The 14,184-nt window shown below is 37.7% G+C and overlaps 1 protein-coding gene across 7 annotated transcripts in view; it reads right to left on the reverse strand.

Moving 5' to 3' along the window:
* Nucleotides 1-14,184, reverse strand: part of LOC111862597 (5'-AMP-activated protein kinase subunit gamma-2) — a 469,740-nt gene that overhangs the window by 5,123 nt on the left and 450,433 nt on the right. For all 7 annotated transcript variants that reach the window (XM_023848122.2, XM_023848113.2, XM_023848135.2 and 4 more), the window contains 4 exons: nucleotides 9,062-9,240; nucleotides 8,439-8,642; nucleotides 4,255-4,401; nucleotides 2,274-2,367 (listed from right to left, as the gene is read on the reverse strand). In XM_023848122.2, the coding sequence (XP_023703890.1) occupies nucleotides 2,274-2,367; nucleotides 4,255-4,401; nucleotides 8,439-8,642; nucleotides 9,062-9,240 (624 nt within the window). The remainder of the gene's footprint in view (nucleotides 1-2,273; nucleotides 2,368-4,254; nucleotides 4,402-8,438; nucleotides 8,643-9,061; nucleotides 9,241-14,184) is intronic.

The raw sequence follows: 14,184 nt of genomic DNA on the forward strand, positions 1-14,184 counted from the left end.
TGGATGGGTTGATTGATTGATTGATTGATTGATTGACTGATGTGAAATGGATTGAATTGGTTACTCTGTTGGGGAATTTATGTTGTCTTCAATTTTTAATATAGTTTTATATGGTATGTTGGACATGTACACAATTTGTGTATGTAGTTAAATATTACAGTATTGTTGACTTTCATACAAATAATTTGACTTGTTCTATATCTGGAGGCTGTATTGCAAAATGTGGATTTCTGGAACCAATAAAAATATGAATATGAATATTCTGCCTCTGTGGAGTGCTATGTCATAAACACATATTATAACAACTCCCATGAACAATGGAACAGATCTTTATCAGCTCATAGGATTGAAACAGTCTAGAACATGAGAATAAACTGCCCTTGTTTGCCCTTTCTTACAACATTCCCAATTCCCATTCTCTTACTTTAACAATCTTCTTTCTTTCAGGTAGGAGACTGAATTATTAGCCACTGTCCATCAGGCATGAGAAACTGGAAAGTTTTATACAGGAGTAATATGTCTGTGAATCTGCCATATGACACCAAGAGTGGTCTCAGTGAATGGATTTGAACATTTTATACTGAAAACTGATTAAAATTTCACATCACTTTGCCAATCTGGGCTTAGACTTTTCTTATAGACTTAAATAAACTACTCCATCTATCTGGCTAAATATCAACCAAGTAAAGGTAAAAATTTCTACATGACCAGTATTTATTTGAAACAAGGGCCAAGTGTGAGATACCTGATGTAGCCTTGCAGATTATAACTGTGCAATGGTGAACTGTGTTCTAAGATATGAGGGAGAACAGCAGATTGTTTTGTAATATTTTTTGGATGCCACTATTCTTCATTCATGTCTGTAATAACAGAACTAAAACAAATTTACATAGCTCAACAACAAGTCAACTATTTTATTTGTGTTTGAGAAATTCATGGATACAAAATGTTGTTCATCACTGCAAACTCCCTGACTGGGTAAAAACAAGAACATCTAGAAAGAACTATAACTACTAATTATAGAGTTCAGTGCATAATATCCATACGATAAATGATATAAACTCCGTCTCAAGTGCAAACAATATATTTTGTAGTACGTAGTAAAGAATAGCAGCGGCACGCACACAGAAAGACTACACAGGATAACACCTATACAGTGTGGAAACAAGAACTAGCCGCTGCAGCACTTCAAACACAGGGCGAATAACCCTAACAATTTTAAATTTTTAAAATTTGGACAAGAATTTAAAGGTTTAAAATTAGAACTAAAGATTTTATTNAGAGTCCATTGTCTTCAAGGGGAAGTAGGTATACCTTCTTTCGTCCGTGCCTGTGGGGGTGGAGGACCTGTGGCTCGAAGCTTCGAGAAACTTCTAGAAGGTATGCAGACCGGAAGTGGTCCATGCATTTGGTCATGAAGCCCTCCCAGTGGAAAGTTCGAGATGGTGAAGAGCGTGGTTTCTGGAAGCAGCTGCGGGGGCAAGGAGTTAGTTAGTGAGTGGAAGCCGGGGAGTTAGTGGGTAGGTGCCAGGCAGTGAGGGTGTTCCTGTGGAACCTGTGCTAGGGGGTTAACTAATTGAGCCCGCATCCAAAAAAAACGACGTAAGCGAGCCAACACCCGTGTNCATAATATCCACTAATACATATTCCCACTATGTTAAACATATATAACTTCAAAGTACTGCACAATACCTGCATTTTCAATTGTTACCATTTAAAAAGTGTTTCATGTAGATTTTATACATGTGATTGTGTTCTGCCTCCATTCAGGGTTTTCTATGCCAAAATCCAATGCCCCATTAGTAACTACCTAAATATGAAAAATTTATATAAATTTTGTCCAGCGGTTGTGTTGAAAAAGAAAATAAAAACAGGAAAAATAGGAGGACAGAAAGACTTATCAGCAGTCACATATTTTTCACACATCTATAATTATACAAAATTTTAACACTTCTGCATCAAGTGGTGCTAGGTATAATCACATTACAGAAATGCACACAGCTGCAGCAACAGCACAAAGCAAGCAAGAAGACGTTCATGCCAAGTTTCATGAAAACTGGTCAACTGGCTCAAGATTGATTTGTGACAGGAAGAGAGAAAAGTTGATATCATAAAACCATCTTTCCTTATAAGAAAGAAATGTTGGCTACAAACAGCACTTGGGACACTTTAATTATCAATGCCTAATTACATTCCTACTTAAGGAACTAAGCTTCACTAAGTCCACAGCATTTTTTCCCAATCTTTGTCATTTACACCTCCATGTCACTTACCACAGGGCCTCAGAACAAGATACAGCAGCAGGTCTGACAACGAGATGATACCAATCACCTTGTCCTCTTCATCCACAACCACCAACCTGTGCACCTGCAGACAAATAATTTTGAACTTACAACTACACAATGCTAGTTTCTTAACTGACATAATAGTAAGGCCACGCCATAGCTCAAGCAGTTAGTCACTGGCTTCCCACCGTGGGGACCCGGGTCTGGTCAAGTGGGATTTGTGGTGGACAAAGTGGCACTGGGGCGGGTTTTCTCCAAGTACTTCAGTTTCCCCTGCCAATCTTCATTCCACCAAATTCTCCATCATCATAATCACCCGGGGATGGTTACAATAGGCCAATCAGTGACCGCCGTGCTGAGTGGACCCAGTTGGACTCCACACCCCACTAAGCAAATTTAATTTTTAATTTACATAATAGTATCCAACTAAATGCCATTATAATCCACAACACACCAACACTAAAATATATATTTTTATTCTCCATGTGTAATGTTGGATTGGTTAATGGGAAAAGTGCGAAGACTGGTTCTTTTTAACAGTGTTATTTAATAATGTGCTCAGCATTGAGCCTGTATAATGTGTGTGTGTGTGTGGGGGGGGGCTCTACAGCCCTTGTGGACTTCGGCCGCTGTTTCAATTTCTTAATCCTATACACAGTNAAGAACTCCAAATAATAAAGGGTATGTGTGCTAAATCACTCAAATCTATCTCTTTTTTATGTACACAAAATAATTAAGTTGCAAATATACTTAACATAGTGAAACATCTGCTTATCCCTAGACTGAAGGCAAATCATGTTTACCTTCCGCAGTAAGGCAGATACTGTCTACATCATAGTACAGCTGATGTTTCAGAATGCTAGCAGTGAAGTCTCCATGAAGTACATACAATGAGAACCTTACAAAAGTGCAAGGCAACTGCTGTGTGATATTTTTATATAGGATCAGCACTACCTTAAAACACCATGTTCTCAAATTCTAGATGAGTTTAAGCGATTGAAAAATATATACAATTTTATTGAGGTAACATCTATTAATAAAATATAACAAACTATAGTGTTCAAAAATTATATACTTCCTCTTTACCACTGTATTTAGTACTTTGTCTTCTGTTCTTCTCTCAAAATAAATGATTCATTTTGATTAATACACGATTCTGTTAAACAGAATGCACACCCAAGCTGCCATACTTGAACTCTATTAACCCAGTACACTGTTAACCCTGTTAGCTTCGGTATCGTTTCGTGATCAGTTTTTAGATATTTTATAAGTAACACACAATTTCCTATTCTTTTGTGGATAAAGTTTTGTGCTGTGTGACAAGGTGCTCTAATACACAACTGATGTGTGCTTCTAACTTTCAAACACTTCACATGGGAACGGAACCAATGCAATGCACATTACTGTGATAAATCCATATATATGGTTGATGCCTTTTCGCTTAGTGGGGGGGGGGGGNGGGGGTGGAATCCAATTGGGTCACTGAGCACAGCAGCCACTGATTGGCCTATTATACCTGCCCCAGGCGATTATGATGATGGATAATTTGGTGGACTGAAGATTGGCAGGGGAAACCAAAGTACTCGGAGAAAACCCATCCCAGCGCCACTTTGTCCACCACAAATCCCACTTGACAGACCTGGGATCAAACCCAGGCCATCGCGGTGGGAAGCCAGTGACTAACCGCTTAAGCTATGGTGCAGCCCTTGGTTGATGCCTTAAACCAAGCTGTGAGGATTTTGTAATGCTATTTCAAGAAGGATGTATTCTGTGGTGCTATCAGTGGTACTGTTACCAAGAGGTAATATGAAATATGAATGCTGAACCCATACAGCCAACATTCTAACACTGCAAAAGTTAATTCAATCACAAATATCAAATGGATGGACAGGACGCTAAACCTACATGGCTTTGTAAGAGCTTAACATGACACAGATACATCACTGCACACTCTTGTATCAAAATATACCTCTGCTCGCACAATTCTCTCCATGATTGTTTGCAAAGTCTCTTCCAATTTGCACTTATGCACACCCTCAAACCATTCATTGCGATGCTCATTGGCCTTCTTGAGGGACACATCTAGATTATTATATGTCTTCTCTGCAGCCAGGTTCTGTAACACGACACATTACAATAGTAACAGATAAAAGTATATAACTCTGTAAAATGTTTACAACAATATAAAAAATATTTCTGACATTTCTGTATTTCCTCCCCAATTGACCTAATCCTTCTGGTCCCACTATAGCCCTGGGGTTCACTCAGCCTCTAACACAAACAAGTACCAGGAATCTTCCTGGGGGTAAAGGGTGGCCAGTGCTGATAACCTCCTCACCATCTGCCAGCTGAGTGTACAGAAAAAAATGTGGGAGCCTCGACATCTCACAGCCCTAGGGGCCTCCATGCCCTGTTACAGAGATAGCTTTACCTTTGCCTAATAGGGGAAACCATTAACTTCCAAACCTAGTGACAATCATAAACATCACACATTAACCTCCTGGCCTGTTCCGATTAATGCAGACCGACTCCATTCCATCTACATTCTGTCAGACATTCTTGGCATTTTCTGCCATTCTGTACATGCTGAAAGAGAATCAATGGATTTGGTTACCAGGTATTCTTTTCACAAACTCCAGATAATTCCTTCTATAGTTCTCTTCTTATTCTACTGATATTTTATTCCCAGTTCTTCTCTGACACCTGTTTTATGTTTATGATCCTTCATTCTATAACCTGTACACTTTAGGAAACATATACCTATCACCTAATTTTTTTTCATGTAAGTGTATTCTTTCATTAGTGTTCAATGCTCAGATTCTTACAACACATCAATATGGCTGTTATTCTAAAAAATATTAGTATGCTCTATTATACTTAAGCATCCTGTTGCACTCTACACGATAAATGATACAAACTCCGGCCCAAGTGCAAACAATATATATTATATGTCTTTGGTCTTGTTCTGTTCCACACTACATGTTTCGGCCTCTATCGGCCATCATCAGGTGTATACTCTTAACGTTGCTGCTACACTGAACCCAGTCTAAAATTTAACATTTAAAAACACATTGTTATTTTCTTCGTATTATCAACATCTACCTCGTTGATATGTGTCTGGTATGTAGATTATACTGCACACGTCAAATTTGATTTTCCTGTAGTAGCACTATAAAATCTTTAGTTATGATTTTAAAATCCTTTAAAATTTCTCTAAATTTTAAATTTAAAATTTAAAATTGTTAGGGTTACTCGCCCTATGTCTAAAGTGCTGGAGCGGCTAGTTCTTGTTTCCACACTGTACAGGTGTTATTCAGTGTAGTCTTCTTGTGTGCGTGCCGCTGCTTGTCTTTACTACGTAGTAAGTTCCATTCATGAATTAAGTTATTTACCATACAAACATATCTCTCTCCCCCCTTCTCATGTTTCTTCTGTATCGGCAAGTCACCAAGCACGTTTGTTTTAGCAGTGATGCTTCTGACATATTCAGGAGGTGTTTCATTCAAATCTCAGCCAGGACACCAACTCACCCAAATGAGATGTTTGTGGTTTTCCTTAGTCTTTCCATGTACATTTGGAGAGATCACCTTAATTACCCCACAACCTTTTCCTTCTCTCTTCTTTCCAATTTATTATTCAGTATCACTGAATCATCGAACTATACGGACTGCATTACCAACAATGTAATTATGTAAAAACAAAAACAACAAACATGTCTTTAAAAAATTCCTTCTGTCATAAAGGCCAACATTAAAATTAACAGGAAAAGGAAACCTCCCTTATTTATCATTCTTATCTACTGATACTGTATTTTCAAATTTTAGTGACTACAGATGAGGTTTGGATGGTAATTGGATTTACTGAACTCTTGCAACTTGTAACTACAAGTACGGATTATGCTCTCACTGTTCTACATACTTCACAAATCGCTATAGGCCACACTAGGTCTTCTCAGTCTGTTACAGTCTTCAGAAGTCGTTGCCTGGTGACAGATCCTCTGCTATCACGTTCATGTCCTTACTGGCTGGCGATTTTCCTGCAACTACCCCCTACTCTTCTATTCTTCTAACTACTGTCTCATGACTCTCTCTAATGGCAGCTGGCCTTCACTATATACTCGTAGCCTCCACTGGGGCTGAACAGAGGACACTGCTTCCAACAGTTCTTCTATTGTTGCATGCGTGTCTGTTGCTGCTACAGACCCATTACTCAGAAACAGCTATTATTTAGCTGCTTATTTCATGGTTGTTGCCTAGCAATAGGATTATTATTTTACATTTCTCCATTTTCAATCATTCTCATAACTACTCTTGTTTTACGTGCTATAAAACCCCTTTTTAAACGTTTCCTTCAAAAGTGTTTTCTTTCAGACTCTTTAAGCCTACTCAAAATACAGAAACCCAATAAATACTGGGAAATATAATTTTGTCTGTTTCTCTCTCATCTTGACCATTCTTAATACACAGACTATAGAATAGTAGCCTTTTCTAAAAATATTCTCTTCTTCCAGTAGTATTATTTCAGATAATTTGCTAATCTGATTACTTAAACATTTTTGTATGAACTTTGTAACAAGTATTGAGCAGACCAATTCCTCAATAATCATTGCAACAAACCAATTTGCTTTCTTACATGCGAATAACAATGTCTCCTCAATTCTTCAACTATATAATCAGTTCTTCAAGGAGCATCAAATAAATTTACTAACCGTATCATTCGTGGAAGAAGGGTTGCTTCACAAGTTAAATATTTATTCCATACATTCCCTGCCATTTTATTATTTTTAAACATTTCCAATGCCAGCCCCAACTCTTCTGATATATTTTGATCTATACTCCCAATATTTGTTACAAATTTCCATACTGTCTTTGACTAATTTCTGAATTCTTATAAAGATTTCCCCATTCAGTATTTGGTATCAGAATCACTTCTAGTGAGTTCACAAAGAAAAGCTGCAAGCGGAGTGGGGCTAAGTCCCTCGTACTGTGGCCACTTCTAGCCTATTGTACCAGCCCAAGATGATAGGTGAGGGTGATTGTGGAGCAATTGGTGGAATGAAGATTGGCAGGGGAAACTGAAGTAGTAGGAGAAAACCTGCCCCAGCGCCACTTTGTCCACCACAAATCCCACTTGGCCAGAACCAGGATTGAACCCGGGTCGCTGTGGTGGGAAGCCAGCAACTAACCGCTTGAGCTATGGTGTGATCAGCTTTGCCATGTTTGTGTGTCTGTCTGTCTGTCTACCTGCATATAACAATTTGACAACTAATTCCAAAAGAAAAACAAAAGAAACTCCGTAGCCTGTAGTCCGCAAGCAAACTACACCAACCAAGCAACCACCTCTTGTTGGCGAAGTTAGTGACAACTTTTGCAGATAGAGGGTGTCATGTGGTCAGAGCAATGGATCCCCATGGCCGTTAATCTCAGTTTTCTAGACCAGAGCCACTATTTCCTTGAAACAGCTCCTCAATTATCCTCACGAAGCTGAGTGGACCCCGTTCCAGACCCACTACTTCTCAGAAAATCTGGAAGCACTGGGAATTGAAACCAAGACCTCTGGATCTGTAGCCAGGATCTCTGACCACTAGACCACAGAGGCGGTCCAATCTTCATTAAAACCTGACACCAATAAATGAACATTTCATATGAAGATCTACATGTTTCTTCACACATCAAGAGCTGAATATTTATCAGAGTGAAATATATTGTTAACAAAAGTGTAGAGACAAATAAAGCACATGTCTTATGCCGAAATTCTCTAAGCGTCACCATTTTCAAGATAATTTAAAACGGACTTTAGACTGTGTCATCAAACAATACCATGAGACTGAACAGATTTTGAACACATTTTATATTATAAGCACTTGTTCATCTTCCTTATGTATTTTAAGTTATTTATGACAGTTACGAATTCACAACCCTAAAATCCAGAGGCAATAAGACAGCAAATGGGACAAAATACACTATGCATACATGTCTTAACTTGTTTTATTTTTCTGTCACTAATTCTTTCCTTATTGTAGATAGACCATGTCCTGCTTCAGACACATATTTACACCATTTCCACCTATTTCTCTCACCTTCCTTTTCTCGTACCTGAATTCTAAGGTCAGTTTTGCTTCATAAAGGCTGAACGTGCATGGTATATACTCACAATGACATCAAACTTGGCATAAATGTCAACAAGTCGGCCCTCGGGATCAATGATGGGTAATGCAGACACCCGCCTCTCCACAAATTTCTTCAATGCTAGTATGATGCTTGTGTCTTCAATGGCTGTTTCTATGTTATCATATGTACCAATCTTCAACTCACTCAACGTCTTGTTCATATAACTTGGCTTTGGTAGGTCATTGATCTGGAAAGGGCAAAAGCAGTTATGTGAAACTGATTTTTGTAAAAATGCAATCTTTTTTATACTGTAGACCTACATTATTTACTCTGTAAACAATAAAGCCCATAAAACTTCTCACTTTATAATTTCCTTAATTCTTTCTTATTTTGTATCTGTCTTAGGTTCAAATAAGAAAACTGCTTTTGAACACCATTACTCTTTCATCTTTGTTTACAGAGACTGAGCTCTGCATCTCTATGAAACAAGAAGCAATAACACATGCACACATGCTCATATGTTAGGTGGTACTTCACAGATTCTACAACGAAAGAACAAAATAAGGAGATGGTAAAATGTTGTTCTACACTTAATACTAAAGTATTTATAAATGCTCAAGTTCATTATATGCTCTCAACAACTGGTACAGCACTGATTGTACCTACATATAGGAAGAGAAACCGTAGGATACGTTTGTGTGTGAGTATGTACAACACATTCCCCGTATCAGGGTCGATGACAGGCAGCCGATGAATGCGGTTGTGTATCAGCGTCCGGATTGCATCAAACAATGATGCATCAGGCGAGATGCTGACTAGAGGCATCACTTGATTCTTCAGAACATCTGTCAACAATACAAAGGATTCAATAACAAGATGCTGGCCATGCTACTACTTATATTTCAAGAAAATTTCCTCTACCCAGTCCAAAGCTTACATATAAAGTCACAAGTACTGGTGTCTATGCCTCCATCAAAGCAGAACCTGAAACATGAACACCTAGAACAATAAAGTCTGCCAGTGAACATGATTACGAATTAGTTCAATCCACCTCATTCCTCACAAGCTCAGGTCCATTTTCACATTACTCTCTCATCTCTTTCTCAGCCTTCAGTTATTATTAGCTGTAGAATTACAGGACATGGAAACTTCTACAAGCAGCTTCTGAAACTAAGATTTGCTCTTGGAGGACTCTCTTTTGATATGACAAGAGATTAAAAGGAGTAACAAATTTTCATCTAAAACGACTTTTGAATGCCAGAGTAAAACCTGTTTCATTCCTATTGCAATATACTGTTTCAAACTGAGATTCAAACTGACATAATACAGACTAAATTTTGACCTTCTTTAGATGCCTGCCAATGGTTTCAAAGTACATGAAAATGGGATGGTTCAGTCTATAAAGTGACCAGCTACAATGAAGATGGCTGTAGTTCTATTCTTAGCAGAGGCACTGAAAATGTTCCTTTACCACTGCCTCAAGAACAGCTATATGAATACAAGTTTAATCATAATTAGCTTATGCATAGACACATTATTACCTGCAAAGAGTTAAGTGTAGAGACAGACAAAGCAAATTTAATACTCACAGATGTCTATACATTATTGCAAAGTGCGCTTAACAGAAGCTCTTTCCCACCTTATTATGTTACAAGTGGGACTGAGACCACAATGTTCATTACTGACTAATATTCACTACCAAAAAATCACATTCGTTTTTCTGAAATATATTAGACATGACGCACTGTGAACTGAACAGATATAGTACTAATATGCTAGCAGCAGATAATAGTCTTGAATTTCAGCCAGATTACTGGCCAGCTTTATGGTGGTGTTCCTAGATCTCTCAAAGAGAATGGCATCATTAAATACACTAACAATCAGTCAAGAATATTTTGTATGATACAAGTAACAATAATGGACTTATGAAGAAAGTATTGTGTACACTGTGTACAGCAAGGATGAGCGTGCTGTATAAATTCAGGAGCAGCAGTTCCTTCTTTCAAATTATATTATCAAGCTATAAGCATTGGCATGTCTGTCCCATACCCTGACTTTTGTACAAACTCATGAAATTTGGTACAATTTCCAAGCCTTTCGAGGCCTTCTGACACTGATAATTTTAATCATCAACATCAATTTATGCATTTTTTTACTTTTAGATCAATTATCGATAATGTCACTAGCTTAGACAACATGGAATAAAACAGTAAGATGATCAGTAATAATGAAATCGAAAGGCTGTGGAAGGACACAGTTGCCATTTACCTGGAGGTGTGAAAAGCTGGTCCCTGTGCCGTGATCTGAACCTGGGCCCCCCAAATATGAAGCATGATTGCTACCCACCGGCTGTAATGTGACTTTCTGCTATGTGAGTATGTAGTATTAACTGTGCTGACTTGTGGGATGGTTACAATGCCAGCAGCATTCAATGTACAACACTGATAATATTCAATGCACGGGGCCTAGAATTGGTATGATGATAGACACTTAAGAAAAAGAAACCTTTAAGGAGAAAATTTCAGTAATCTGGAAAATAACAACACTGCAGTCCTGCAAATAATATGGAGAAAAACTACAACTGATGTGTGAAATTCATATGGTAAAATGTTATAGTACTTTACTAGAGGTACGAACTAGTTAGTAGTGAATTCAATAAAGTCTAACCCTGTGGAACTGTAAAATTCACTATGTCAGAGAAGAGTGGCCTTTGTTGCTACTGTTCATTTTCTGTGGTTTATTTCATGATCCTGTCGGTCTTAGACTAAACAGCATCAAATTGTACAATGATTATGAAAAACAAATTGAAAAGTAATTGGAATGAAGTGGTGATGGCCAGACTGAGGTACTATCCTGGCATTTGCTGGGAGGGACTGAGGAAACACAAGAGTCATGGCCAAAGATATGAACTGAGCACCTCCAAAATACAACCATTACCATTACCATTACACCAACCTGCTTTGTATTACTGGTATTATCAAAAAGAAGTCAATGAAGTAGCGTTTGTCTAAATATTTCAGTGATCATTTCCTTGTCAACAATTTATGCAAGTTGTTTCCAGATCACAATCCAAATAATTTAATCCCTCAACAAAAAGACCTGAGGAATTTGTCTGGTTCATCGTTTCCCAAATTCTGAGTCACAGCCTGGTTACCACTTCAATAAATGAGTCAGTTTTAAACTGGGTTCAAAATAAGAGCTTCGATCCTTAGAACTTATTTTAAAAAGATATCAACAACAAAAAGGCACCAACAGCATGATTTTCGGCACTAGAAAGCAGTACTTAATAACATTAAACAATGAACAACCTTTCGCATCAAACACAATGACACAGTAGTAATGCTTATTTCACATTCATGAGATACCTGGATGAAAACCTAGCCATCAACTGTCTCCCTGTGTTAAGATTTTAAATGGCTGCCCAGAGTCCATCCAAGGGAATCACAGGACAGTAAAACAAAAACATCCCATGCCTGCTTCCTCTCATTTACCTCCTGATCCATCTTTCAAAATTACCCCCATATTTCATCATGTTACATTAACAACCTATACAGAACACAAGATAATGGAATAAACATATGGCCTAGATGCAACTGTTCACATTGAAGCAAGCAACAGGAAAACACTATTATTCTACCCATAAGAAATTAATTCCCTCAACGGTTTGCTTTTATGGTGAGACATTCTCCGTGATTCATGAAATCTACTTGGAACAGAGTTACCAGACATCCATCTTGATAGAAATTCTACAGTTTTATATGACAGAGATCCATTATCACATGCAGCAAACAACTACACATCAACTGTCCCATTTTTAAAATAAAATCTGTTTCATTCTATTTTCTTTTAAGCACTGGTCATATATTGTCCATGACAAATTTGGGCCAAATATGTACTATTAACAGAGTGTGATTTTACATTATTTAATTAAAAATATTTAATTTTCCATAAAGTCAAAAATGACAAAATAACTGCCCCATTTTTAACTCAAAATTTAATTTTATCTAGCCTTCCTTTGATGTAAACATATTCAACTCTAGTAGGATAATTTCTATCAAATATGTAGGCCCACTTTCTTGGGAGAAGCCCCACTGACCTCACAAATTAAAAATGAGATAATTAGCCTGTTCTAATTTGAAATCTCTTTCATGCGACTTTTTTAAAAGAAAAAAGTTTCAAATACTGGGAGACATGTAAAACACCTTCTGATACTCAGCAGATGTACCCCTAACTCATATTAACAGATCCAAATTAAAAGACCTTGTATCTGATTGATATTTACTGTTACAAGAATTTGGCACAACTCCTGTATGAGCTCACAAGTTTGTGTATGTGCTGCCATCTATTTCCAAGCTTAGTTGGGAGGGTTTTGTGTGAACAATGTAGCTGTGCTCTACTGCTGTATGTAGCACATCACAGTTCAAATTTTAAAAAACCCTCATTAATATTACACTTAAGCATGCTGCTGCATTAATGTAAATACTATTAGTACATATTTATTACCGTTTCAATGCAAATATTTTATGAAATCTTAGTGGTGAGCAACAAAGAGTGGTTTAAAATTAGCATCGTGTTAACATGCGATGTGCAACTTGACATGCAGTGAAACGATTTTCGCACAAAAACATATAACAGATGATGGCCGTATACTGCCAAAACATGTCACAGTGAGATGTAACATACACTGAAGACAGAAATAAAAACTGCAATGAGATTGTAATACATATGAACAAGTCTCTCTTAGTCTCTGAATGCTTGAAATGGTCAGATAAAAAGTATACCTTAAATGGCAACATATTCCTTCCATATTGCTATCATTTCAAAACCGCATATTCCTCACGTTATTAAGCAACACTTTTTCAGATGAAGAAGGTTAAGTACTACTGAGCGACATATGGTAGAATTATTATGAATTCAGACTGGAGATATATGAAATTGTTTCAATGAAAGTAAACAGAATACAAGAAGTAAACAGGGGTCCGTAAATAGCACTAATTCAGAACTTGCATAATGGTTTAACTACATAAAAATACCATGTCAGATGAAAGGAATGTGGTCCAGCAGTGACCCAACTAGTCTCTGCTTTCATTTCAATCAAACAGTACACACTCTATCACTGCATGTGAACAGCCATACAAAATTATCAGTTAATGCATTAAGTGATTCAAACATAGTTTTGTTCCTTTGTTCATCTTTGCCGCATCAGTCCATGGATTAACCGATTCAAACATAGTTTTGTTCACAATATTATATTTAAGCATCCTGTTGCACTCTACACGATAAATGATACAAACTCCGTCCCAAGTGCAAACAATATACAGGGTGTCCCAGGAGGAATCGACCAAACTTCGGGAGGGTGTTCCTTATGTTAAAGTATGCCGATATAACCCAAAACACCTATGTCCAAAGTTGAACGGTTACGGAGATAATGGCCAGAGAAAAGTGTGGTCTTCTTGCAGGTCCACGCACTATACGTACCTGTCAGCTGAGACCCTTATCTGTTTGTCCTTGAGTGTTGTGAGTCACACAACCGTAAGCTCCTACAGAGCCTAGATTACGTTGCGGCGGGGTCGTGAATGGGTGGTAAATTAGTTGTGTGATGAGTTGCTGAAATGCCTCTTGTGTTTTCACACGTGGAATATTGTGATATGCATTTTGTGTGTGGATTTTGCGGTCGCAATGCACGTGCTGCTGTTGAAGAATACCAAAGGCGTTTTCCCGATCGAAGGATTCCATCTCGAAGTGTATTTACGCGAATTCACCAGACATTGCGTGATACTGGTTCTCTT

Source organism: Cryptotermes secundus, unplaced genomic scaffold, assembly GCF_002891405.2.
Source record: "Cryptotermes secundus unplaced genomic scaffold, Csec_1.0 scaffold1031, whole genome shotgun sequence".
NCBI classification, from domain to species: domain Eukaryota; kingdom Metazoa; phylum Arthropoda; class Insecta; order Blattodea; family Kalotermitidae; genus Cryptotermes; species Cryptotermes secundus.